At 54.1% G+C, this 26,996-nt stretch overlaps 1 protein-coding gene across 4 annotated transcripts in view; it reads right to left on the bottom strand.

Moving 5' to 3' along the window:
- The window catches only part of LOC122378447 (tyrosine-protein phosphatase Lar-like), a 169,715-nt gene extending 147,673 nt beyond the window's left edge, over positions 1-22,042 (bottom strand). For 3 of the 4 annotated variants that reach the window (XM_043359525.1, XM_043359526.1, XM_043359527.1), the window contains exons 1-2: positions 21,960-22,030; positions 17,368-17,765 (exon numbers count right to left, since the gene is read on the bottom strand). In XM_043359525.1, the coding sequence (XP_043215460.1) occupies positions 17,368-17,381 (14 nt within the window). In that variant the 5' untranslated portion in view covers positions 17,382-17,765; positions 21,960-22,030. Of the gene's footprint in view, positions 1-17,367; positions 17,766-21,959 lie in introns of all 4 variants that reach the window. The other variant, XM_043359524.1, reaches the window with a different exon arrangement.
- Between the last annotated feature and the right edge of the window lie 4,954 nt (positions 22,043-26,996).

The raw sequence follows: 26,996 nt of genomic DNA, 5'->3' as shown, positions 1-26,996 counted from the left end.
GCCGAGCTCGGCGCCAATGGGGTGCCGTTCGAACACCGATCGGGTAAAACCCGGCGAGAGGCGATCGTAACACCCAGACGATCCACGACACAGCCTGACATTATTCAGAGCTGAGAGAAACGGACCGGTGCCGACGCCAGAGCGACGCCGCCCGCGACTGGGATATTGACGGCCGGTTTAATTCAGACGCCCACACCGGACCGGCGCGGACACAATGCAGCCCATGCAGCCATTGTTCGGAGCACCGCTCGCCGATGGAGCCTCAGAGGACGGCGGGGCAGCGTCCAGGCTAAGAGACAGGAGGGAGCCGTATGGTGAGGCGGTCTCCTGGTCAGTCAGGATTCATTCCCGAACGGAAGGATGATAGGCTCAAATCCAGACGCAGTAAGATTGTGAAGCGTCTGAGCTCGTGTTAGGTGAGTTGATATCGAGCTTCAGATAATCCTGTGTTTGAGAGAACGCGTTGTGAAATCCTGTGTCAATCCGGTGTTAGAGCGAAATAGGCTGAAAAGCCGAACGCCATCGATATCCAGCGGGCAGCGCAGTAACCTGCACAAACGTTTGCGGTGGAGAGTTGACGTCAGGCTCTCATTTCAGTGAAGCATTACCATCTCTAACTGTCCTGTGGGGCCTGCAGATGGATGTTGCATTTGCTGAAGCCTCTGGTGATCACACCACCGGTGAAGTCCGGGCCTCGTGCCGCTCCCGGACAGGGGACAGGCCGGTGTCGGTGACCGGTCCCCGTGGACACGTGTCGCGCTGGCTCGCGTGTCGTTCGGACATCGGACGACACCGGCCGGGCGTCACGGGATCTCTGGGGTGCACTGAGGGGACTCCTGACGTCGGCAGGCCTGACAACGAACGTTAGTAGGTTCGACTCCTGACGCTGGACCAACTCCTGAGTACGGCAGGTCAGCCCCTAGACTGACGAAAGCGGTCGAATCCTGATGTTGACTGATTTGGCTTGTGACTAGAGTTGCAAAATTTCCCCCAAAGGCTGCTACCGGCACCGCCCCGCCCCACAAAAATTTTCTGGGATACCGGCATGCTACCACGACCCAAGCAAAAACACCACCAAATTACCGGCATACTAAAAAAACCTGCAATGTTGATTCTAGCTTACCCCTACAAGAGATGCCACACTTTGGCAATTTCAGTACCCATCCCAGTTCCCACCCAGCAGCCACCCAATGTCCAACCTAACTACGAACAGGATGATTTTGGCTCAGTTGGCCCCACAAATACCCACAATTTTGAAACTCAGTTCCAGTCTATAACTGTTAAAATATCACGTGTAATCAAAGAGGTATTGCCTACAAAAAAGCAGTAAGAAAAAAGCATCAAAAAAGCAATGACAAAAAGAACTTAAATTACTGAATTGTTTCTGAAGACTGGACAGTTCAAGTTAGCAGTAATCACATTAACATTTCAGAGGTGTTCTACTATTCCACATTCTCCTAAAATGTTGCAGGAACCTACCAACCAAAATCAAATTTTGAAATCTAGATGGCTACAACATAAAAAGTACCTACAGATTCGGCCATGTGCCTGAGGAAGCGAGATCAACACCTTTTTTTCCTTTTCGCCATGGCTTGCTGGCTCATGAATAAGATACGAATCATTTGAAAAATGTGAAAAACTCACTTGTCCTGAAAACAGTCACCAAATAATATGCATAAAAACGATATAATAACCGCTTTCTCGAAGAATCTTCCTCTCCAAACACAAGGTTATCAACTATCAAAGATTTCGAAACAGATGCGCCATAATAACAGATACTTTTAACCAGCTGATTAAATTGCTGCAAAAAAAAGTTTCTGAACTGTAGCAAACTGCCTCATAAATGATTGTTGATGTAAACGATCCAAAACGATATTGAATTCTGATGTAATCAACATTGTGAGTTTAGTTCACTACAAAAAAATGCATTCCCTTTCAGGAATTAAACCAAAAAGGCATACGAATAAATATTACGTCATCATCTTACATCCTTCCATCAGGGGAGAGAAGATCTAAAAATTCAATCCTTGGTTCCCCTGTTATTCAGCGCCACTTTGTTTATTTTGTATGGATATTGTGTTTTCTTGTAAAGATGAGACAAAATGCCAGTTTATTTGATTTTCATTTCATTTTTGGGACCAAAGTCAGGCTCAGGGCTACCTAATACCTGCCTTTTCAGCTGGATTTTCAGTGTCAAATACTTTGTAGAGTACCTATCTCAGACCACATCTCAGGACTCAAGGCCAGTTTCCAAACAATGTGTTTTGTGGTGTTTTGATTCTGCCTTTTCCTCTAGGGAACGTTGTCATGAACATTTATTTATTTTGTTGTATTTTACCGATTACATACCATTAGACTTACTGATTGATCGAGCTTTTGCAGCATGAATAAGTATTCTTCCATTTATTGACCACAGTAGATTCTTGACCAGGGTGAACACCATATCAGGAGGGCTTTTTGTGCGCATTCCTCGCTGCGTCAATCAGTTTCTTGAGTTCTCGCCTAGGTCAGATATTTTCTTTGACTCGATCGGGCGGCTCAAGCGAGAGGCATCGGCGTATGCGTCAACACTGGCGTGCATTATGTGACAGTCGGCCTCTGTCGGATGCAAAGAAGTGGTTTGTGTGTGTGTGTGTGTGGGGGTGGGGGGTATTTATGCATGTTGATGTATGCGTGTGCGTGTGACTTCACCTGTCATTGGGCGTAAGCCTGTTGGTGATTTATGAAAATACAAGATACAAGATACAAGACACTCCTAATTATAACGAAACCTGTGAATTGCTGAGGTCCATGTGTTATCCATTCCCTACCCTTAGCAATGTAACTTCTACCACAAAATGTATTTTGCAGTGGCTAATATTGCTGTTATTATAATTTGATAGCCTCTTAGTGCCCAAAGTTTAAACCATATGCTGATATTTTCTATTTTTGTGCAAAATCAAAAATACCGGCATGCTACCGGCAAGACATGCCAGATACCACGAAAAAACCTGCGGTAGTGAAAATTTACCGGCATGCCGGTAGTGCGGTAGGGAAACTTTGCAACTCTACTTGTGACGTTGCCTAGTCCAACTATCGACGCTGGTCGATCCGAGTGCTCACGTCGGTTACACTACTTAGAGCGCATCTGAACAATGTAGCGGTTTACCTATCTACGCAGGAATGCATAGAAGTGGCTTTCAACTACGGAGCAATTGTAGAGCAGACATAAAAGTACACAAGTCCTTCAGGAGCTTCCTGGGTATGTTATTCAGACGCATTGTTTGCACACGTCTCGGCAGGGAAGCAATTTCGCAGCACCATCAATATTCGAGCTGGTGCCAGTCAACTGCCGCATTTCCCCTCCAGCTCACCGCCCGGTCGGGGCGGCCCGACCACGCACCGGTATCTCCGTCAGCGTCCCAATAAAGACGCCGAGTTCGCAGTCGGGCCCGGCGCGACCCCGGCCGCCTCCATCTGTCCAACTCCCGGCTCACCCATCTGTCTGCGGGCCGGCCCTCACCCCTCCCTGCCCAGACCGCCCATCTGTCGGCTCCGTGAGCGCCGAGTCGATCTCTCGTCAGCAGTCGGCAGCTGCCCTCTGTGTCAGCGCGGACGGCCAAACGAACCGGCGGCGACCATGGCGTCGGCCGCGACGGTAGAGGGGTAGAGGGGGGGGGTCTGAGCGGTTCGACAGCCCCACTCGAGTCGCCAGACGCGGTCAATGAACGCTCCAGTACGGATATCCTCTGGGAGCGTCGCCGCCGCTCGACACAAGGCCACGTAAAATAACGATTGACACCGACAGCCGTCGGACACGTTGAGAAAGGTCAGATACCATCGACGGCTCGGAGTAAATGGTACCACGATGGTCGGAGGAAGCCGCGAGTGGGCGGCTCGTGGGTTTCAGAGGTTAAACTCGTCGTGGCGGGTCGGAGTCGGTCAGGGGAGGGGCGCCGGCTCGTCGCCGGGGCGAAAAGGTTACGGGTGCCGTCACGACCCGGCGCGACATCCACCGTGCCGTCACGTCCGTTACTGGTCGGGCTCCCAGCGACAGCAGCGGCGCGGGCGGCGGTTAGCCGACGTGTGTGTTTGTATGTGTGCGAGGGGAGGGAGGGAGAAAGGCGGTGAGCGTGGCGACTGGCACGGAACTCATTAGTCACCGCACGCCGCGAAGGGCGGCCGGGCACCGCGAGGTCGCCGGCCGGTAGCGACAGCCACAGCACCGGCGAGCGGCGGGCGGCAGTGTGACATTGGGTGACCCCCAGTGACCTACACTCACACCTCCGCCCGGGCTGCCGCGCTCGACAACACATTCCAACCACGCCGGCACGACCCGCTTCATCGCCGCCTCGGCGCAAAAATGAGAAACGCACCGGCGCGCTCCACTTGCAAACAACGGCGCTCTCCACCAGCCAGGACGCACTGTCAACATGGCCTTTGTCCGCGCGGCACCTCGGCCCGGCTCCGGGGCGGCGCTGGGGCGGAGACGAAGGCCGGCCAGCGGTGACTTGCCAGGGCGGTGAAACTGGGTCCGCCCGCCGCCGCCCGCAGCTCCGCAGAGACGCCCTGTCGCCGGAGCTCGCCCTCCGCCCGGCGCCGCGCTCCGGCGAGTTCCTGACCGGCCTCGAGGCCACCCGACATCCGTCACGAGTCAGTAGACCGGCTCGCGGTCCGAGCGCCCCGAAGTTGCGCCCTCGGGAGCCATCGTGCGTCACACGCGGCCGCCGGCGCCGCTCCGTCAGTTGTCAGACACAATGGGGAGCTCATCTCCGGCCAGCGCGTGCGGCTCGGGCCGCGAACAGAGGTGGTTCAGTGGCCCCGCCTCGTCGGTCGGCCCGTGCGCGCCGTGCCGGGACGCCCAACAGTACGCAGAAATGGCTGGACGGCCGGCCGGGGGCAGCGCCGAGACGGTCATCATTCAGCACCGCCAGTGAAGAGCATCACTTACAGCCGACAGGAGTGGTCATTCGATTTGACAACGAGCAATACACGTGAAGTATCGCCTCTCGGTGATCAGATATTGAGGCAAATTGCCACTCGGGCGCCATTCAAATCATATTCCATCATGGTTATCGCCGCCGGTCACTTCCGAGGTCCGCCGGGTCCCTGACGGACGGCGTCCCCAAAATATACCCTGCACGGTGTCACCGGTAGCAGGGAACTCACACCCCAGAGCGGGGACTGGGTGACGGCGTGCAGCCCGCGCTGGCCGGGTGTCTGAATGAATCATCAAGGCCGGTCGGTGCGAATGGGAACCAGATGTGTTCGGTCTGGGTTGGGATCAGACCGGGACTGGGCTGGAACTGTGTGGGCTCACAGCACCATCTCAGTTCATCCTTCTGACCACTAAAAACGAGCTCAGCCAACTACCCTCTCCCATGGCCACTAAACACTAACCCTCGCCCGCACATGCCATTTTCCCATCCTAGAACGCACATGGGGGGGGGGGGTTGCCACCACCCCCGCGCCATTTCGTTCCTGTTGGAGATAGAGCTTAGCGGTAAAGACCAAAAAGATTCTTTGGGAAGAGACGAATCCAATGATACCCAGTTTTACCTTCTCAGGTCAGTCATTGACCTTCCAGGTCAGGTCAAATTAAAAAATGTTGCTGTTTTGGGTCACCGTTGGATATCAAGTGCGCTGCTTATCATATAGGGGAGAGTGGGGCAAAGCGGCCACCCTAACGCTTCTCACGATGCCAACGTTTGATTTTTAAACTTGGAAAGATTCTTTCTATACCAATGTGATCCCTATTAAGTTGCCTTTTATTTCAACTGCGTTTTATTTCCAAAGGCGTTCATATATGAAAGATATTGACAAAACTTTAAACCTATGCATATTGGCCACTTTGCCCCATACCCTGGGGCAAAACGGCCACCGGCGTCTTCTCAAGTCCCGATATGAGAAACGAAATAGTTGCCTCGTGTACGACTAGGGTATTTGATGGTGACAAGGTTAAGCGAGGATGGATGTTTACTTTATCATCTTCCATCTCTAGGTAAACAAAGAAAGGATTTTCATGAAAATAAACATTTAATTGCATTATTTGGTAACACATGCAACTGAAAAGTGGCCAAGATGAATGCATGACGACACATTTGAATATAAATAATGTTTTGCATCCAGATGGAATCAACTTATGGCCAATTGGGGGTGGCCACTTTGCCCCGGCCACTTTGCCCCGCGCATACCGTCCGAGACAAAAATATTCCAGCTTAGCTATTAGTGGGGTAAAAAACATTAAAATTGGTAGAATACATGTACGATAACCATGCAATGCATGGACAAGAACGCTTACAAAAATTCCAAACGGTTATAGAATAACATAACATTTAAAAATTGTAAACATAATTGGTAACCTGGCAAGAAATGCTTTTCCGTGTTTCACAGAACAATGGTGATGGGCCTGAAACCCCGGTCTGGCTCATTCGAACGACCGTGAAGAGAAGTATAATTGGAAACCATAAATTGGAACTGACGCCAGCTATGAAGGGCTAAAACGATGGGTGGCCGCTTTGCCCCGGGTGGCCGCTTTGCCCCACTCTCCCCTACCGATGACGATGCTGTTTTCTGGTGCCAAGCCAGCTAGAACCTCTTTGTCACACTACCCGACCAGATTTTTGCTGCTGAGGTCATTTCAGGTCAAGTTAGGTCAAGGTCAATAATATGTGTTTGTATGTCTGTGTGTGTCTGTGTGTATAGGTACTGATGTGTGCACCGATTGTTTTTGTGTCCATATTACATGAAATCATGATCTGAGAAGCTTTTACCAAAAATGCAGTGAGAAAACTTCACAAAAAGTAAATTCAGCTTGCCTAAAACGCAATTATCTCAGATGACCTAGGTTGACCTTGACCTTGACCTTGACACCTGTACATCGTCGAACAACATGTTCCATGATAGGTGGGAGGTAAGACTGGCAAATAAGGCCGAAATCAAGGTGTCAAAAGCTCACAAGGCCCATGGCAAGCGCAAGATGTTGAGAATTGGCCATTTGGGTCATGACATGACCTGAAAAACAAGGTCATATCTCCAAAACCAAAAATCACAGAAACTTGAAATTTTCAGTGGACATTGAGAAAGGATAGAGGAGCAGCTATACGAAAAATCAGCCTTCTAGCTCTAAAAATGTTGAGTGCAGAGCAGAAAGTCTACCTGGGGGGGGTGGCAACCCCCCCCCCCCCCATGTGCGGGCGAGGGCTAACTGAGTCCCCTGAGCACTGATAAGGCCTCAGCTCCCTCTCTCTCCCCTGGTCACTGAACACCAACTCAGCCCACCGTTCTAACCGCCGACAGCCGCTCCCCTAACCTGAGTGTGTTCCCGGTCCAACTGAGCGCCTCCTATCGCCCTGACCAGGTGAAATCCGCTCTCTGTTCGGTCGCCGGCCACTCGGTCGATACCCATCCGGACTGAGCCGGCCCCGGGCGAGCGGAACGGGGCCCGGGCGGGACAGATTTACCGCACGTCTGCCCACCGCCACCCTCCCCTACCCCCTCCCATCGACGTGACATTAAAGATGCACCAGTAGCACGGAGACGCTCGACCGGCCGTGCCCGCCGCGACGACGGCCGCGGACTGCTGATCGGCGCCAAGCGAGGCTCTGTTAGTGAAGTACTCGGCACGCCGGTCCAGTCTATCAACGATTAGCACCAACTTGTGTGTGAAGTGGTTGATGATTGCAATGCGTTTCATCAGCTCGATAGGTGTCATAAGAGCCGCTGTTGGTTGAGTACTCAACGCGCCTGTCTATCAACAGTTAGACGTGTGTCACATTTTAAGTGGTTGATGGTTAAGTCCACACAATTTCTTATGATACCACGTCTTTATGCTGGTAAGATTAACAATGTAGGCAATCAATTCAAGCATGGTCAACAGCTAAGTAAGAATCGCATTCCTTTCCAGGTTCAAGTGCCGTAGCTCGTTGTGTCTTATATCTCGGCCGCGTGGTCATACGAACACACCAATCTTACCACACATCCATTTTCTGCGTTATCTACCCTGTTTACCCCTCCACTCTGCCCTCGTCAGGGGCGGATCCAGGAAAACTCCAAGGGGAGGGTCATGAATCGAAGTGGTGCCCCTACCTATACCGAAAATTAAAAACTCAACGGATTTCGTCCACTTCATTTTGGTGGTGCCCCGATTTTCAGTTTTTTATTTTTATTTTTTATTTTTAGTCAGTATCTTACCTCTTAGCCACAACCACATTTACCAATTGTAAGCAAGTATATATGAATGTGCTATGTGAATATATGTTGTGGACGCTGAGTAATGAGTACTTACCAGGAACGTTATCAGGTAAGCAAATCGTTGTCAGTCCGACGAACTTGACCCTGGCGTCTAAAGGGTCTGTCATTGACACTTCAGGCTTGTCAGGGGCACCAAAGTCCTTCCAGGGACACCACAAACCTGTCAGAGGCACCTACGGCCTTGTAGGGGCGCCACAGGCCCGCCAGGGGCACCACAGGCCTGCCAGGAAGCAGGGGCACCACAGGTCTAGCAAGTATACACGACAGGCCTGTCAGGGGCACAACGGGCCTGTTGGGCCCATGAGCACCCCTAGGGGCAGGGGCACCACAGTCCTTCCAGGGGCACCGCAGGCCTGTGAGGGGCACCAGCGGCCTAGCAGGGGCACCAGTCAACACAGGCCTGCCAGGGGCACCACAGACCTGCCAGGGGCACCAGAGGCCTGCCAGGAGCACCACCGACCTCGCAGGGGTAACTTGGGCCTGTCAGGGCCCAGGGGCACCACGGGCCTGTCGAGAGGCACTTCAGGCTTTTCAGGGGCACCATAGTCCTCTCAGGGCGCAGGGGTAGCAGGGGCACCAGAGGCCTGCCAGGGGCACTACAGGCCTAGCAAGGGCACCACTGGTCTATCAGGGGCACCACGAGCCTGTCATAGCCAGGCATCTCAGGCTTGTCAAGGCCCAGGGGCACCACAGGTCTGTGAGGGGCACCAGCGACCTAGCAGGGACACCAGTCAACACAGGTCTGCCAGGGGCGCCACAGACCTGCCAGGGGCACCACAGACCTGCCAGGGGCACCAGAGGCCTGCCAGGGGCACCACCGGCCTCGCAGGGGCACCTTGGGCCTGTCAGGGGCACGACGGGCCTGCCGAGGGGCACTTCAGACTTTTCAGGGGCACCAGTCCTCTCCGGGCGCAGGGGCACCAGAGGCCTGCCAGGGGCACCAGCGGCCTAGCAAGGGCACCAGAGGCCTGCCAGGGGCACCAGCGGCCTAGCAAGGGCACCAGAGGCCTGCCAGGGGCACCACAGGCCTAACAAGGGCACCACGGGCCTGTCAGGGGCACCTCAGGCTTGTCAGGGCCCAGGGACACCACAGTCCTTCCAAGGGCACCGCAAGCCTGTCAGGGGCACCAGAGGCCTGCCAGGGGCACCACAGGCCTAGCAAGGGCACCTCTGGCCTGTCAGGGGCACCTCAGGCTTGTCAGGGCCCAGGGGCACCACAGTCCTTCCAGGGGCATTACAAGCCTGTCAGGGGCACCAGAGGCCTAGCAAGGGCACCACAGGCCTGCCATGGACACCACAGGCCTGCCAGGGGCACCACCGGCCTTGCAGGGGCGCCTCAGGCCTGTCAGGGGCACCACGTGCCTGTCGGGGACACTTCAGGCTTGTCAGGGGCGTTGCAGTCCTGTCAGGGCCCAGGGGCACCAGGCCCGTGGTGTCCCTGCTAGGCCTGTGGTGCCCCTGGCGGTCCTGTGGTGCCCCTGTCAGGACTGTGATACCCCTGATAGGCCGGTGGTGCCCCTGGAAGGTCTTTGGGCCCCCGGGCCTCAAGGGGGGGGGCCATGACCCATGTGACCCCCCCCTTGGATCCGCCCCTGGCCCTCGTTTCCCGCCGTACCCTCCCTGCCCTCTCCCAGTTGCACGCTGTCCTCGGGTCTCGGTACGGTTGTCCTAACACGCCGGGCCACACAGGCCGCTGTCAGCGCGTCCGTCCAAGGTCCGTCTCACACTGTCCCGGGATGTAAAACAACCGGCCGACGAGGCGCTGTGCTGCCCAAACAATCTCCGCGCGCTGCGCCACCGACGTCGCATCCGCTCATTACCGGGCGTCTCATCACCGGTGACCTCAGCGGGGCGGCTCGCGGCGCCGTAGCCGATACGGCGTCTCACATACACCGAGCGCCGAGCGGCACCCCGTCCATCTCACTCGGCGAGGGTAGATAAGGACCGATAGATAGCAGACCGCAGCGCTCAGCGGCCGCTGTCCACAGGCGGCAGCTGCGACTGTTTTGAAGGCAGCTCCGGCCGGTGACGACTGCTGCGGCTGCGGCTGCGACTGCTGAGACGCTGCCGTGACTGTTGTGATGGCTGATACGATTGGGGCTGCGGCTGCGGCTGTGGATACGCCCGAGACCGCTAAGACGACTGCTCTGACCACGGCTATCGTGATGGCTGCTACAGTTGGCGCTGTGACCGCGGCCCGAGACTGCTGTGACGACTGTCCCGGGCGCAGCGGAGGCGGCCGCGTGGGCGTCAGCGGCGGTGACGGGACGCAAACAGGCACGCGCGCCGGCCGCCGAGGCACGCACTCGGCCCGATTGAGGCAATTGGCGCGCGGCAGCTGACAAGTGGCGCGGCTCCGCGCGCTCCCGCCCCCGCCCGAGGAGGACCGCTGTGCTGCAGACCGGACGACAGTGATTCACAGCCGCGCAGATGAATGCAAGAAGAAAGTGTCGTCTTCTGGCGCCCAATCTAGCGAAACGGCCCGACGAATGGCAGCAATCTGCAGCTGGCGGGCCAACTGAGTCATTCGGCTACCGAATAGAACGCAACCAAATTCGCTGAAAAATTAATGTTACATGCATTCCAACAAAGGGCACATTCCTTTGTCGAGGGTGAAGCTAGCATTTGTTAGTGATCTTGGGTGAAGCGACTTCCAGACCTCAACACACGCGGACATCATAACCTGGCACACAGGCAGCAGGCTCCAGACAAAGCTGTCTGCCCCAGACGCCTGTTCTCCGGACCTCTAACCGCCCATACCGACCTCCCCAGTCCCCAAGTCATCCCGGCCCACTCCCTGTGATCGTTATGCGACCAGACGCCTCGGCGGCGGCGGTGGTGGTGGCGCCCACACCCGAACGATCCTCAGCTGTTGTGCTACCACGGGAGCCGAGCCGAGCCGAGCTGGACCGGCTCAGCTCAGCGCGGAAGCCCGGCGTCAGCCACGTGCCCCCAGCCGGCAGAGGCGGCGGGAAACCCTACGTGCCGCTCGGGCCGTTGACACCGAGATTGCAACATGCAATCAGAATCTGGATCGGGCGTTGGTATGAATCGGAGCGGCGGCGCGCCCCTGGATATTGATCGGTGAGCAGCTCCTGTAAGCACCATTACCGGGGTCCGAGCGAGGAAATCGATCTGTTACCTCTCGCAGAGTGATCGGCTCACTCCGGTCACGTGTTGCAATCAGCGGTGGGCGGATTGAGTCACGTGATCAGCCGAGGTTGTGGCCACAGGCGGCCCCTGTCGACACTTCTCGGAGGCGGGTGGCTACGAGCGGCCGAAATTGAGCCCAAGTTTGGCGGAAACGTTCGGCCCGAGGCCACACAATCAGCATCGACGAGCCACCGGGTCCGCTGAGTTGCGTGAGAGTGAGTCGTTCGCGCCACCATCTATTTTGCATGTGATTTCTTGGACTGAAATAGTCCCAACTTCCAAGGCTTCCACTGCACCGTTCGCCACCAATCGACAGAAGAGTCGACCCGATGTCAGCCGGTCAATTGACCTGTCGGTTTCTCGGAAAACCGAGTTCACGAAAGCTACAGAAATAACAAAGCACGCTCACTGTTCAGATTCGAAGACGCTACAACTCCGAAGTATTTCATAAAACAGCGTGTTTTCAGCACACATTACAGGTGGAATAAAACTCCTCGCGATAAATACCTCGCTCCAAACCGGAAAAACAGCCTTCCACCTGACGCAAAGACGTCAGTCCAGTTCCACAAACACACGGTCTGGAATAAGTGAAAAGCAACAGCCGCCCGTCAAAAGCGGAGCACACGAGCGCGCCGTCCTGCCGGCCGGGCGCAATTGGCCGCCACTGGGGCACGGCACGGCGTGGTAAGCCCCGGCACGGCAAGATGGAAGGCACGGCATGGCAAGGCCACAAGTCCACGGAGCCGTATCCCACCGTGCGGTTACCAGCGAAGCAAATCGCTCATTACCCCCATCCGCTCTCGCCGAACCTTCTGATCCCCAAGCCGTTCAGTGCCGTGCCGTTCCGTTCCGTGCCCATCCGCGCTGTTCCGTGCCCGTCACCAGGTCACGGCTCCCGCCCCAACCCGTGCCGTCGGCGGGCGGGCACGGTCGGGCCCTGATTTACAGCGGCCACAAAGCGGCGTGTCAGTCGAGTCCGCCGCGACGCCCCGGCGCTGTCACGAGCGACAAAGACCCGCCGGCGGCGGTGGCGCTGCGCCGGTCTCCAGCCGTGCCGCGCTGCACGGTCGGAGCGCGCCGGACCCGCTCGGCCCACTGCGTCCCGACAATGGCCGGTCGGTCGGTCCGACGACCCGGTCGGTCCGGCACCGGCGGCTCCACAGCCACCACAGGAGAGGCGCGATGGTATCAGAGCGGCACCGGAGAGCCGCGCTGCTCCGGTTACCCGAGCGGTGTCCGACGCACGTCAGCGGGAGGTTTAGTGCCCGCTGCGTCCGTCGTCACCCGGTGTGTGGACGGGCGGAGACAGGCAGAGACGATCACAGCGAGCGCGGCTCTAGCAGACGACGCACTTGCGGTGTCACTGTCCCGCAAAGGCAACAATGTCCTCCGAGTGGCGGTCACTACACCGCAGTAAATATCCCGAACAATGCCGAGTTGGAGTTCGTGTCGCCGCTGCAACAGACCCGCCCAGCGGGACTGCGACGGTTGCGTGTCCATCTGCAGTGCGCCGGCAGTGATTCTGCCGTGGATCGTCGAGCCGTTCGATCCAAGCCGCGGATACGGTAGCCGGGTATTCAATTCAGACTACCTGCACGGCAGGACGGTGGATCTGCGTCCAGTCCAGTCAGTCGTCCAGTCCAGTCCAGTCCGCCTTCCAGCTTCCAGCTCGCCGACTCTGTCTCGGCGGCCGACCGGTCCCCAATCAGGCGTCGGGCAGCGGTCGTCGGCCGCCGGCCCACTGAGCGCCGGCGGACCGGCGGACCCATTAACAGCATTGATCGCGGCCCCACTCTCGGCCACTGAGCCCGCTAATGCCGGGCGCCCATTTCAGGCCCGCTCCGGCCGCCGCCGCCGACCCGGCGACCCGCTCACAGAACGGGAGAGAGCCGGGACAATCGCATAGGCTGATAACAAAACGCATCCCGGCGACTAATTTTCGAGAGAGCTCGTTGCACAACGCCTTGTGATTCTGAGAAATTTTGTTTCAGCCTTAAAATGTTATCAGGAAATTTACTGGAAAGTTAGATTAGGAGGCGTTGTTCTGGGTAGGTTATGCCGAGAATGGATGTTGGTCGTTTAAGTTCTGGCAACCGAGTCGAGATCTGAGACCTACGACGGCGCCATCATGGGATCTGTGGAACGCTGGGTCCATATTTCTGCAGCGGTCCGGACCTCCACCGTGTGAACCGTCTCCGAGACGTCTCAGTCGCCCGCTCTCCGGCCGGCGGCGGGCCGGGTCGGCCGGTACTTTCAGTCACGGACCACCAGCGACTGTCCGTGTCCGGGGCGCGGGGTCCGGCGGCACCGCGCACTGACGGTTCGCTCTCAGCCCGCCCAAATAAGTCACCTGAAGCGCAGTGCCGCCAGATGCAGCCAGCGGCCCGCCCCGCCCCGGCAGGGCGGAGATAATTAGCCGTTCGGCGGCGCGTCCTGGCCGCCTCCGGGCGCGGCGCGGCGGTCTGCAGAGTTCCGTGTGGGCCGAGCTGGGCCGGTCACCGGGCTCGGCCGCGGTCCGACCGGTATCGACGTGCCGCAGCACGGCCGGCGGCGGGCACGTCCGCGCCGGCCGACCGGGGCGTGCTGAGGCGGCCGTTCGGGCCCGGTCCGGTCCGGCGCCGATACCCGCTCCCTGCTGTGACCGCAGCAGCGGCGGAAGGATACTTCCACTGTGCCCGCCGACCGGCGCCGGTCATACTCTAGAGTCAGCGCTCACTGGGTGCTGTGACCGCCGGCCCGGCGTCGGATGGCACCCCGTTCTTTGTCTCTGACCCGGGATGTATACATTGGCCGAGATAGCCCTTCCGGCCGGTCGTATCATTGGTCACGAGGGTCGGGGGCGCCATCCCGCTGGATTAGACCCTATCCCCGGGGTAAACTCGGGTCACAGGGAATACAGCGCCACGTCGCCGTCTGACCGACAAAGGGTGTCCTATGCTGACACGGGGAGTGGTGCATGCGGGAGTGGTATCCATGCCGGGTGTCCAAATATCGCCACGGCACAATATGTCTCAAGACAGAGACATTGTCTCCTTAAAAAAACATCCCAACATAAAACGCGTGACAGTAGCACTAAAGCCTTTCGAACCAACGTATCCATCCAACCTTCAGCGACCCTCTCAAGGAGCGTTCTATTCCGCCTCATTCAACACCGCGCGACAGTCCAGCGGCTCTCCCAGTCGCCAGCCTCCTCGGTCCCGTTTGAAACGCATTCGGTCGTCACTGGCGAGCCCTTCAGGCGAGCAGAGGACGCCGCTGCCGGCACCACCACACCTCACCGGTCGGTGCCCGCTTTGTCGGGGATTGGAATGACCGGCCGCTGGCAGACGGCCCGGGGCTGAGACCAGCTGGGGGTCGGTGGTGTCTGCTGCGAGACGAGACGAGGCGCCACGCCGTCTCCGACGTGCCTCCGAGACGGAGAGATCAGACCGAGAGACGGCTGGGTGGGCGAGTGGCGAAGAGATTATGAGGCAAATGGGCTATCAGGACCAGACGAGCCAAAAGAACTACATGGGCCAGACGAAGCAAAACTGCCAGAAGACTCGAGTGGAACGGAGAGGCCAGACACACTGACAAGCCAGGAGGACTGTCTAGTGTCTGGTCAGGCTGGCTGGGAACTTCATGGACAATAGGCGAGGGAAGGAAAGGCCAGCCAGACAGACTGGCCAGTTGGACTGTCTGGTCTGGCTGGCCAGGGCCAGGCAGACTGGACAGACGCCCAGACAGACAAACGACCATCTGCCGACCCTCTAGACAGGTCAGGCGGACCAGACACGCCGCGGAGCCGGGTGACTCATACTGGCGGCTCCGGGCACATCAGGCAGCCGGGCAGAAAGCCACGAGTTCTGACGGCATGTAGTGGAAGATACGCGGCGGTCAAGACGAGTTGCAGCCTTGCAAAGGTCGTCAGAAGTTGACAGCGGCTGCCGTCGATCACAAACAGAAGGGTAGCATACTGGAAGTTTTCACTTCACATTCAGCGATTACGATCAGCTCACAGCTGGTCAGTAAACATTCATTGCAGCAATTTAGACTCAATGCCCCAGCATGTCCGACCCCGTCACCCCAATGAGCTTACTTCAAACTCCTCGCTGCCCAAAAGTCGCCACTCAGTATCAGTTCAGGCACGGAATAAGTGTCGACTTGATGGTCATGTGTTTATGGTATTTGCAATGCTTATAAATGATGCGCACGTTGCACAGCGCACTGCAGCCCTGGAAGTCTTACTGATAAGACACTTTTGATGTGGGTTTCCGGCAAATCAAAAATGACTGACGCCGCGCGGCGTAACAATCCATAAGTCGCATTCCCGCTTCATTCCGAACGAGACACCCACGTGTAAACATTCCAAAACAAGCGACTGCCACTGTCTCACGAGCCGCAGTGTATCATAAATCACACCACATACCACATCAATCAGGCAGCTGTGGATTACACAAGCTGTATTATCGGCACGTTACACCATTTACAGTTCATTCAATATAAGCTCTCGCAATATCCCGCTATTCATAACCGTTGCGGTGTGCAAGCGATATTATTGCCATGTTCATAACCCCACTCCGCCCCAGCGAACCCCTCTCTAGGATACGCTGTCGCCGTTTGAACTACAGTAGGTTCAAGGTATCAGCTGTGTTAAACAGCGAACCAGCTTTAGGTTCAGATGTCCGAAGATCGAAAAAAACAGGCTGTGGTGTGTAGACTGCAGTCGTCAATTCGAAGGCGAGACAATTGGTCGGACCTCTGAGTTACAGGTATGGTTGAAGGTACGGGGACTGGGCGATAGACAGGGGTGTAACAATGGGTTCGGCTTGAATTGTATGTTGATTAGCCGGTTGATAGCTGCCAGTATCAGGCTTGATGTCTGGAAGTCCGGCATTCAGCGTGAGAGTTAACGGCGTTGGTATTCTAGAAGAACTTTGTGAAAAGTATCTGGGATCTGCCCGATGCAGTATTCCATTTTTCAGACTTTTTGGTGGCAAATCACACCTAATGGGGAAAATACTTTCATCCCTAAAATATGAATGACCGACTTTACTTCATCTCTGAAAAAGTTTCATGTATTCCCGACAGCCAGTTTACATGTCACTTGACAGTTGATGCACCCACATCCTTTTGTTTCACACCCTGTCAAGATTCTGACAAGAAATCCTGGTTTAGCAGTTGGCATACAAATTGGGATTACACCATTTTGCAAATATACTTCGGTTATTCATTTCCTTTTTTCTCATCCTAGGATTTTTTTTTCTTCATCGGCACACCCAACCAAAATCCAATTTTAGAACACTGGCCCGCTGTCATTTGACGGTAACGGTTTGTATTTTGGTGCTAGTACGTTGCTGTTCGCGACTCCGTAGCCCCGGTGTTCGCCAGCGTCGTTGGTTGCTTCTCGTATCCGGCTGTCGAGCCCGCTGGGTATGTCGAATCTGATGTGAGAGCCTGAGACAGGATCGCCGACACAGCCGCCGACGGTACAGTATGTCCGAGGTCATGGAGTAGGGGCACAGGTCGCCAGAGGGGTCACGGGGCCAGCTCGGGTCACAGGTCACAGGTCAGGTGCGTGGGAGGAGACAGAGCACAGCAGCATGGGGCAACTCAATCAGATGGGCACTTACAGCTTTTACAGCTGACCGCAAACACTGCATCGTACAAGGTCGTGACTAGAGATTGTTTCGTCAAAAGAACGGGGTTCAATAGGGTTCTAAGGTGCGTCCAATTAAAATGACGCAAATGAAGCATACAATTACGAAGGCGGAAGCTTCCGGTGGAATATTCACATCGACAGAAAAACTGTTAGAACAAAAGGCTCAAATAATTGGTCCCATTAAATGGAACGAGGAAGTGAAATTGAGAAGTCGACATAATTGGAATCCAGTTTGGATGCTCCAGTGAGCAAACACAGACAAAAAGAGCGAAAAAAAAAACAAGAATTAAAACCTGGCCGAGCCGAGCTAGCTCGCTCCGCTCCGCATTGATTGTACTCACCCGCGCAGTGCCATCCTGGCTCGCCGATGTCGGTTAAAACAGTACCGATCTGCAGTAAAATCACCTCAGACGCACCGTCAGTGCGTCATACCGTCCGTCCGGGCGACTCGTCACATAGCTCCCCAACGCACACTGACACACTGACGCCTTCCGCGGGCTCGTCCTGGATCGGTTCCTCAAATCACACAGTCTTCACTCGGTACTCTCGATACCGAATCCCCACGATATGGCACTGTCACTGATCTCCACACACGTGCGCGCGGAGTGTGCTCCCGCCGGGTGGCGCTCCGTCCTCCGAGAGGCAGTCCCCAGTGAGGACTATCCTCGAGGCTGGGAGTCCTCCCACTCCTCCCCGGCTCCGTCAGCAGCCGCGGCGGCGTTCGTCGCTGCTCAGTGACCTGCAGACAGAGACGTGGCGCTCAGAGGCTCGTCCGCGCGGCAGACCAGCTGGCCGACTCTGCCGCCCGCCGCGCCGCCACCGCCGCCGGACCGCGCGCTATTTCATCCAGTGGCGGCGGCGGCGGCGGCGGCGGCGGCGGCGCAGGGCGGTCGATGGCCGCGGGAGGGCAGGGCGGGGCACGTGCGGCCGGCGGCGGCGGGCCGGCGCACGACAGACGACAGTCGCCGGCACACGTCTCCGCCGACCTTGTCCGGGCGTGGGTGGACGGATCGCGGCCCGTCCGTCCGCTGCCGGCCATCGGAAGTGAGCCGTCACCGGGTGGTAAATCGTCCACTCTGAGCGGCTGATGTGACCGGGTTCACCCGAAATGGCCGTGGCCGCCGCCCAGAGCCGTTCAGCGCCGGTCGGCGGGCGGCACTCAGCTGCGACTGGCGGCGGCCACTTTCATACCCCACTGAGCCGAGCCGGCACCTGTCAGTCTCTGGCAGCTCCGGAGACGCCCGACCCCGGCGGCCGCGCCCGCCGCTCCTAGATCGATCCTATAGGGCGGCGGCGGCAGCGTCCGAGCGGCGAGCTGCCCGGCCGGAGCAGCACCCTGTTTATCATCTGGGCCGGCTGATTCACCGCCACATTCCCCAGATTCCCGGCACGAGTGGCCCACGCCGGCCGGCTGCACAAATTTGGAAAGGAGAGCGGCAAAACACTAACATCTCGCCTCGGCGGAAAACATCTTCAAAAGTTCGGGGTCCGAATTCACTTGGGGTTAGATTGAATCCCAGTAAAAACCGTGTGTCTCGCACTATCCGTGTCTTTGTCATCACGCAGAATCTCCAAATGTGTCCTGCAAGAACTTAATTCTTTAAAAGGTTTACAAAGATCATGACGAAATCAGTAACGGTTTCTTTGTTCTCGCCTGAGACAGGATCTAGTTTCCGATCTTCAACATACATCCACTGCTGTCTGTACGGATGGCTACATGCACTGAATCACATGAATCGCGGCATTAAAGATGTAGTAAGACAAAGGTGAGAGCTCGCCGCTGACGAAATGCTACAAATGTCTATGTCGGGAGGGTGTGTAAATACTAGTGCCATTGAATCTCCGAGAATTGTAGGTCACACAATCTAATGGCATATTTCTCAGAGGTCCATGAATTTCTTAACTACAAAGTGACCCCAAATCGTATACTAACTAAGTGACGCATGCATTACTAGCCACGACCCATCCTACTCTGTAACAAAGGAGACAAGGTATGAAGCCGTGTTTACCCGTGTCAACACATAAGCAATCGGTACCCGCTTCTATATAAGTGCTAACGATGTATGCGGCCACCGCTTAAAACAAAATTCACTAAACGTTACCGTATGACAGTGTGGGTTCGTATAATGACCCACATAATTCATATAAACAGAACCCAAAGGTGAATGTCAATGGAGCTCCTATTTCTGTTCAAACCGGGCACCATTCGAAGGTGAGGTTCAAAGACGGGCCGGGAGTCCCGCAATGCTCCACGGGGGACCTCTTATGTAAACTGTCCGGACAAGTTGGCGCATTGCTGATAGGGAACGGCCGACACCGTGTCGGAACGGTGCGCCGGGCTGCCGACTGCACTGTGCACGACACTGAGCTGCAGCGGCGCGCCAGACAGCACAGCGATCGGCCGGCGTTCAGCCCATGGACACCATAGCACACGCCCATATCTAAAACAATGGTGACATGGCACGCCTTTCCAGGTATCATAACAGCGTATGCCTGACCTGCCCTCGGTCACAGCACATACCTCAGACTGCTGCCAGGGACTCAGGGAGGAGGAAAACAGCATAGCAACATCGGAGGAAAGTGGCCAGTGTCCAGTCTGGAACGCTGCCTTGTCAATCAAAGCACGTTATGGAGAAAACGTTCTGATTTTTTCCGACCTCTGCCCGGCATCCAGCCACCGCGGGGCGTCTGTACACAAACCACGGTCGATAGTGGCATCTGTGCCCGGGTGCGGCTGTTGGAGCCCGAGGAGCGCCGGCTGTTCCCCGTACTGAGGAGCGTCATACGAGCTCCGCGCCGCAGAGGAAGCCGGCTGCAGCGAGCCGCGTGTAATGGAGAGGCGGAGATTCAGAGAACCCCGGATACGGGCAGTCGCGTCTCCCGGAGACAGGTAACTCAGGTCTCCGGAGACAGGCACTCAGGTCTCCCCGAGACGGAACGGCGGTACGCGAGCGCTTCACAAGAAGAGTTGAATGAGCCCAGGGCTATCATGAGAAGTTACGATGGGAGACCAAAAAGACAACCGATTCCAATACATCCTCGCTTTTTTCAATAAAAGTCAACTCGGGTTTCGTTTCATAATGCATGTGGTTGCGAGATTTGCTTTGAAAGGCCAAAAAACAACAGATATCCAGAGAATAGTTACAGGTAATTTATCTACAACATTCCCAAGAATCAGTAATACAGACTGTAACCAACCCCCTACCCAAGCAATCCCTTCAAAGTGAAAAGAAGGTGGTACAAATCAGCCACATTTCACTCCAAAACCATGCTGATAAACTTTTTTCGAATCATTGTATTATTATACTGCAGTTAACTTCTTACTAAAGTCAACCTGCAATATTTACTGAGATTAATCAAGAATCACACCTCCTAAAAACCTGAGTGGTTTTACTTTCACATGTAAACAATCAAAACAAAACAAGGTGGCTTCCTAGAATCCATTCAATCACCATACAACTGCAATCATCAGTGCCCAGGTCAGAATATTTTGAGCAATTTAATTGATCAGGTTATGTTGAGAAGTACTGGATAAAGCTGGCTAGCATTATCAGAATAAAAAACACAAAATCAGAGTTTAAGCATGTAGCTACAATCAGCTATATACTGATAGAGAGAAAGTCTTGAATTTTAATTGTAATTTGCAAGTCATGATTTAAAATTCAAGGTTAGCAAAGATGCCTGACTAGTAAGCAACCTTGTATAACACTAGCTTGTGAAGCAGCATATGCCTAAAGAAGGTAGCAGGTATCTTTCCAAGACAATTCTAAAGCACATGAGCCAGCAAGAAATCATGATTGTGGAGGAATCATGTTGTAGGTTTTAATCTGTGGAAAATGGATAAGTTTATTCTATGCCTAATGTCAACTGTTATCAAACAACTGTTTCCTCATAAGTCTATAACTCAAACAAACATCAATTTGACCAAGCAGTAGGTATGCATTGAACAAAAAACAGTGACTACATGTTCCAATCAAGTGCTACATTTATCATACTCATGATGGATTCAAAGTGAATATTGGTCATTGTTTAAACTTTAAAGCATAGATAACAATAGAACTATGGTTATCTGTTATATGTTCTACTGTTATCTATGCTTAAAGCTATTCCAGCAGTTCTACACAAAGTATATCTGGTCTTAGAGCTGAGTGTTTGGCTTTCAAAAGACAATATAAATAAAATTATTCAAGTGCTTCAATTGAAAAGTTGAAATTGCATTAATCCACTGCAAGAGACTTTATTGTGCATTTGCATGAATTGTGCCCAACTAATGAATGCAGAATTATTGACTTAATATATTTCAAAGATTCATATTAGTTCTAAGGTTCATAAAGTATAATGGTTCTAGCATGGGAACAATAGCATCATGCCTACACCCTAATGAAAAATATAGGTCCAGAAGGGGCTGCGGGCATACCAGGACCTGTCCCCAGTCTCCAGACTGCACAGCATGGCAATCTCGACAAGATCTTGCGGGTGAGGACTGAGGAGGCACTTAGTTGGTGCAAGGTATGGCACAGATTAACAACGGAGTGGCGTGCACTTTGCATGCAGCAGTCCAGCCCGCAGCATGGTATCATGGTGAACTGCTCTGCGGGAGCGTTGTTGTCCCAGAAAAAAGACATGTGGGAGACACAATGGGGTCAGGTCGAACGGGCAAGAGTTGACATTCAATTCAAATTGCAGTTTTTCACATCCTAAGTACAGACATATACATTGTGATGAAATTATAGGTCTTTTCATGAAAATTATTTGAAGATACAACAAAATATAAACAAACATTAGAGGCAACAAGCCAAAAAAGGCATAGACAAAAATTTCCTGAGGTGGTGATCCTGCAATGAAGCGATGATTAACAAATGAAAGCCAAATGAAAATATGATTTGCTCTAAAAACTTGAATACCTGTCACTTGAAAAGAACAAAAGGCTTACCTTTGTCAGTTAATTACGTAAAAATGTCCAATTCTAAGAGCTCCACACCCACCCCGAGCCGTTTCAACACTAAACAAAAACGGCTGCGCCGGTTTCGCCGGTCTGCGCCATCACTGACAAACGCTATCAGTGCTGCCATCTAGGGGATTGTAGAGTAACTTGGCAACGGGATAGGTCAATGCAATGCATTAGCCGGGTGGTCTAGGCCAAGATTGTCTAGGCTAGCCAGCATTTCGGACTTAATTTTATTGCTGGGGGTGTTTAAAAGGCCTTGGGGTCTTCAGATCTATGGCCCAACGTGGTCCGTGAGTTGTGACTACTGACAAAGTACCGGGGCGCCGCCGCCGGGCGGGACAGATTGACATGAAGTTTTTTATCGGCGCCTGCCGTCTGGCCGACCTGGCGTAATGGTATGTATGTTATATGTATGTATGTATACCTATGTATATGTATGTTCGCACTCCTATACCTACAGCCGCAACCGCCTTATGCTTCGGTAGCGGGCAGTGGCTGTCGAAATCAGGGTCAGACACCGTCTCCGACCCCAAACCCCGACTCCGACACCGTCCCCGACCTCGATTCTGACCTCCCGTTCCGCGGGCGTCGGCCGGCCGGCCGCACTGCACCAGTCCCGTCTGTCCTTATGCAGACTCACGAACCGTCCGTCCGTCACCGGCGGCAGTGCATGTGTGCCGAACGTGCCCCAGAGTGCACCGACCGACTTCGACTCTCTGCTGGTGTGCAGACGGGCGCCAGGAAAAAGGTTCGCGAGGACCGATGAGTTTTGGTGTCCGTTCTCCGCAGTTTCTGCAGAAGTAGCGGCCGAACTGCGACAGGCCGAAGATGAACGACCCCATTTCCGGTACCCCGTCTCCCTCTCTCCCTCCCGATCGTCCAGGGCGACTATGATAGAAAACGTTGTGAGTTAAACGCACCCAAAAACTTTTGGGTATAAACAATTTACGTACGCTGCGTTCGAGTCCCACTCCCATCCCATTCATCACGTATATTCAACTTTCCCATCTTATACGAACCGTTGACTTGAATGTCGCCGAGCCGATTGCCGATATTTCAGCCCCGCACCAGCCACTGCTGCACGTGCCTGCTCTAATTGGGCGCGGCACGTTTCGAGAATCCACACACAATCCGAGCTAAGTCAGCTCTGGACGAGAGAAGCCGGACAGCGGCGCTGAATCAGCTCCTGTTGACCACAGATTGGGGGAGGCCTGCTGCACCGATAACCGGACTGCGACTCCGCTCAGGTTCGTCTTACTTTGGTCTTGCTAACATCGCCGCGCTCAGGAGTTGGACAGCAGCTCAGGGGCCGCAGCTATTGTCAGGCGCATTGGTATCCTACCGAAGACGTCGAGATCAGAGTTAGGAGCACGATCGAACGATGTCGACTTTCGACAACCAGCGCCACTTCCGAGAAACGGTGCTGATATCTGCCCGGTGCAGTGCAACCGCAGAGCCTGACGAGCCGCGGTCAATGTCAGAGTTGGAAGCTTATATAGAATGGTAGAAACGATGTCGGGACAAACCTGAGTTGATCTGGGATGAAGAAAACAAGAACGAAACGATGGAGTGCCGTTCTTCTGACCAGACGTAAATAGTGGGTAGCCGGGCACAGACTGGAAAAGCTGGCGGCATATTTATTTTCATTATATTTATATCGTAATGTGATTCATTAATGCCTTCCTAGGACTGCAAAGCACGAAGTTTAATGACACAATCCAAGTTTAATTCGGTGCTAGGCCTTACGCGTGCCTCAACGACAGACCGTTAGCCGCACTTTTGACATTTGTCGGGCTGTCGGTAACTAATGGAGAAAAGAGGGGCAATAAACCACCAAGGTGTGACTCGGAACGGCCCTCGGATGGCAGCTGAGAGCGGAGCGGCTCGGCGGCCGTCCAAGAGGACCCGCACTCGGGGGGGGGGGGGGGGGCGACCGCTCCAGACTTTGAACGGTGGCGGCGGGAGGACAAGTCGGCACCGACTCAATGTAGTGAATATAACTTGCAAGAACATATTTATATGCATAGGTAAGTGTTCGGGGTTTATATCTGATGTACGGATAAATAAGATACCCAGATAACGCCGTATTTTAAGAGGTTATAGACGTTCTTGCTAGTTGCTGATGCCTAACCAGTATCCCGGCCCAGTTTACCGTCATGTCAACACTCCGCGATCATTTATTCAGTTGCATGCTAACGTACTTCAAAATTCGTCACTGCAGTCCAATAAACACTTAACACATACCTATTTGATCGAACTAAATGAAATAAGAGCTTGCTATGGGCACTTTTTATTATTTTATTTAACATGGTGAAAGCTTGGGTTTCGTAGTTTTATTTCAAGCCTATTGTGTAAATTGAAACGAGTACCTAACTTTATTGGGATCGGAAAGCCAACACAATTACACATACCTACTCGTATATCAGAACTTATCTGATAAAGTGGCACTTTACCAGCGCAAACCGAAATTCCAAACTACTTTGATGTTAGCGACACTGATTTCATCTTTTTATTGCGACCGCTCTCTTCTGCTTTGGACGGACAAGGGGTTCTGATTCTATGTTACAAACAAAAACCACGTCGCCAGACTACTTCATCATTTTTTCCTTGAAATATCTTCTCCCTTTTTGCTCCATCAGATAACAAAGCATCATTCAGAGACATCGCGACGAAGAGCCGATTAAAAGAAACATAATCTGAAGCGCATCTAAGAACGTTCAGTTATTCCGCTGACTCGCGCTGTGGAGCGCGACCCGCTGTGCTGCGCCGTGGGTCACGGCTGATCTGCAGGCGCCATCGATTTAGTATTTCGGTGCCGTGAGGGGCGCACTTAATGGGAGGCGAGCACGTCATCTCTATTCAGTGGGCCATCAGGAGCGCTGATGGTAACACCGAGTCGGATTGGACGGGTCGGCAGCGCCCCACGGCCGCTCAGACCGACCCGGGACGGGTACAAATCACCGCCGCTGGTGTATGAATTGTAACGTTCTGTTTTGGATGCCGGATGTGAAACCTCGTATTTGATGAGCGTTTGTAATTTTCCGTCAGAATGAAAGAAAGACGGTCTTTAGTTATGGCAGCTATTTCATGGAGCTATATTTAACAAAATGCTCGTACGAAATTGGGCTATGAATATGACGTCAGTTAGTGGGATATTTTAACTCCGGGACTAAACAAGCTTGGCTATTTCAGACGTGAGAAGTAGCACCTGGACTATTTCTGAGCATGGCAACCGATCGAATTTCCCTCCGATCAGAACAAAGGCAGAGAGAAATGGCCCGTTCCGGACCCCGCCGGACGCCACATAGCAGCACAATCTGCAGAGCTATGGCGTCCATCGCCGGCTCTATTGGAGGCTGCCGGAGGGACGCTCGCGGAGGACGGAGATATAGAGCGTCCGGCGGCGGCTGGAGGGGTTGTGACGGCGAGGAGAGACTCCCCGAGGACGCCCACCGCCGCCGAGGCAGGGCATGAGGCGGCGGGGCCGGCGCCGAGTGGCTAGCAGAACCAGGGCGGGACGTGTGAACTGTGAACCTGCACACCGATACCACGGATGAAGCTGGTGCGCTGCGTCGACCTTCTGAATACCTTCTTCTTTGTATGGCGTAGGTGTTGGTTCATCAACGCCGGCGCGGCCCGAGCTGCCGGAACCACGGCAGCTCGTCTTCCTCCACACAATCATCTCTCAGAAGACCCACCCGAGCGAGCCGAGCCCCGAGCGGTCCGAGCCGAGCCCGAGTGATTCGCGAGCTCCCCAGCCGCCCCGCTCGTCAGCGCAGCGTGGGCGCGGCCATTTTGGGCCCACACGCGCCCATCGGCAGCCTCATCGCCGCCAAGACTTCTCAAGGAAGCAAGCCATCTGCATTCGTCCGGGTCGAGCCACCACGCGCCGCGCGTCGCTCCCGCCGCGGTGCTAAGTCCCCAGAGCGGACACACAAATCAGACGGACAATTTCCTTTTGAGGGTTGCGGCCGGGACAGGGCGGTCGTCGTGAATTGCTCATCGGACACGGCTGTCGACACTCAGAGATGAACGGGTGCCACGCCAGACGCGTGGCTTAGCGCTGAAGAAGGAAGGGAAGCTTAATTAAAACGGAAAGAAAATCGTTCGTTGTTTACATGAGTGCCCTGATACCCTGGCAAAATGCACATCATAGAATCGGTTTTGATTTGATTAATTGTATATTTATCATAAAGCATTACAGCATAAAAGCCTTAAATGGTGGCGCTAATAAGGATGGTTCTTTAATTACGTAGTCTTACTTTCAGGCTTCAGAGAGCAATGACGCACTCGTATATCGTAGTCAAGGCTCTTAAAATATTTAGCGAGCGTAACGTTTAACGTTTGTCCGAAACGGATATGCGGCAGCGACCGGAAGTGCAAACAATCGTAAGCCTGTTGGCATTTAGACGCTGACCGTGCTGCAAACCATCACCGTATATCATACCTACATCATACATACTTTCGTTGACGCTGAACAGGTGTATACCGATCCCTGCTTCCCATTATCGACTACAATGGGCCGAGACATTCCTTTCAAGCGACACGTGCCTGCAGTGAGCTTCCAAAGAGCGACTGCCCATTCAGGTGCAGACTATGTGCGCGCCGGAGGTTTCAGATATATGAACAGAGATATGGGTTTTAGGCATCTGAGCTAGACAGAGTTGGTTGGTAAATTAGTCTGCGCTGGACAGGATAGCTTGGGACGTATAATTCTATATATGTATGTATGTATGTATGTATGTATTCATCTAAAATCCGTCCACATGATGGCTTTTCGGGATTTGCGTCAATACAAGATAGCACACTCATGGAACGACATAATAAAACGAGACATAAGAGCAGACACTCGCCATATTCATAAAATACATAAAAGGTGAAAATTCATAAAAGGTGAATTCATAAAAGGTGAAGGTTTAAAATGTAAGGCTAAAAGCGAAGACTTCGCACATTGTGTTGCATGAAATTTAAACACAAAATGAATGCACTGTGTGACTAGTAGTAGCGACAGTTCTATGGCAC

Source organism: Amphibalanus amphitrite, unplaced genomic scaffold, assembly GCF_019059575.1.
Source record: "Amphibalanus amphitrite isolate SeventyFive unplaced genomic scaffold, NRLGWU_Aamphi_draft 000059F_arrow, whole genome shotgun sequence".
Classification (NCBI taxonomy): domain Eukaryota; kingdom Metazoa; phylum Arthropoda; class Thecostraca; order Balanomorpha; family Balanidae; genus Amphibalanus; species Amphibalanus amphitrite.
This window is presented reverse-complemented; position numbering and strand designations above follow the sequence as displayed.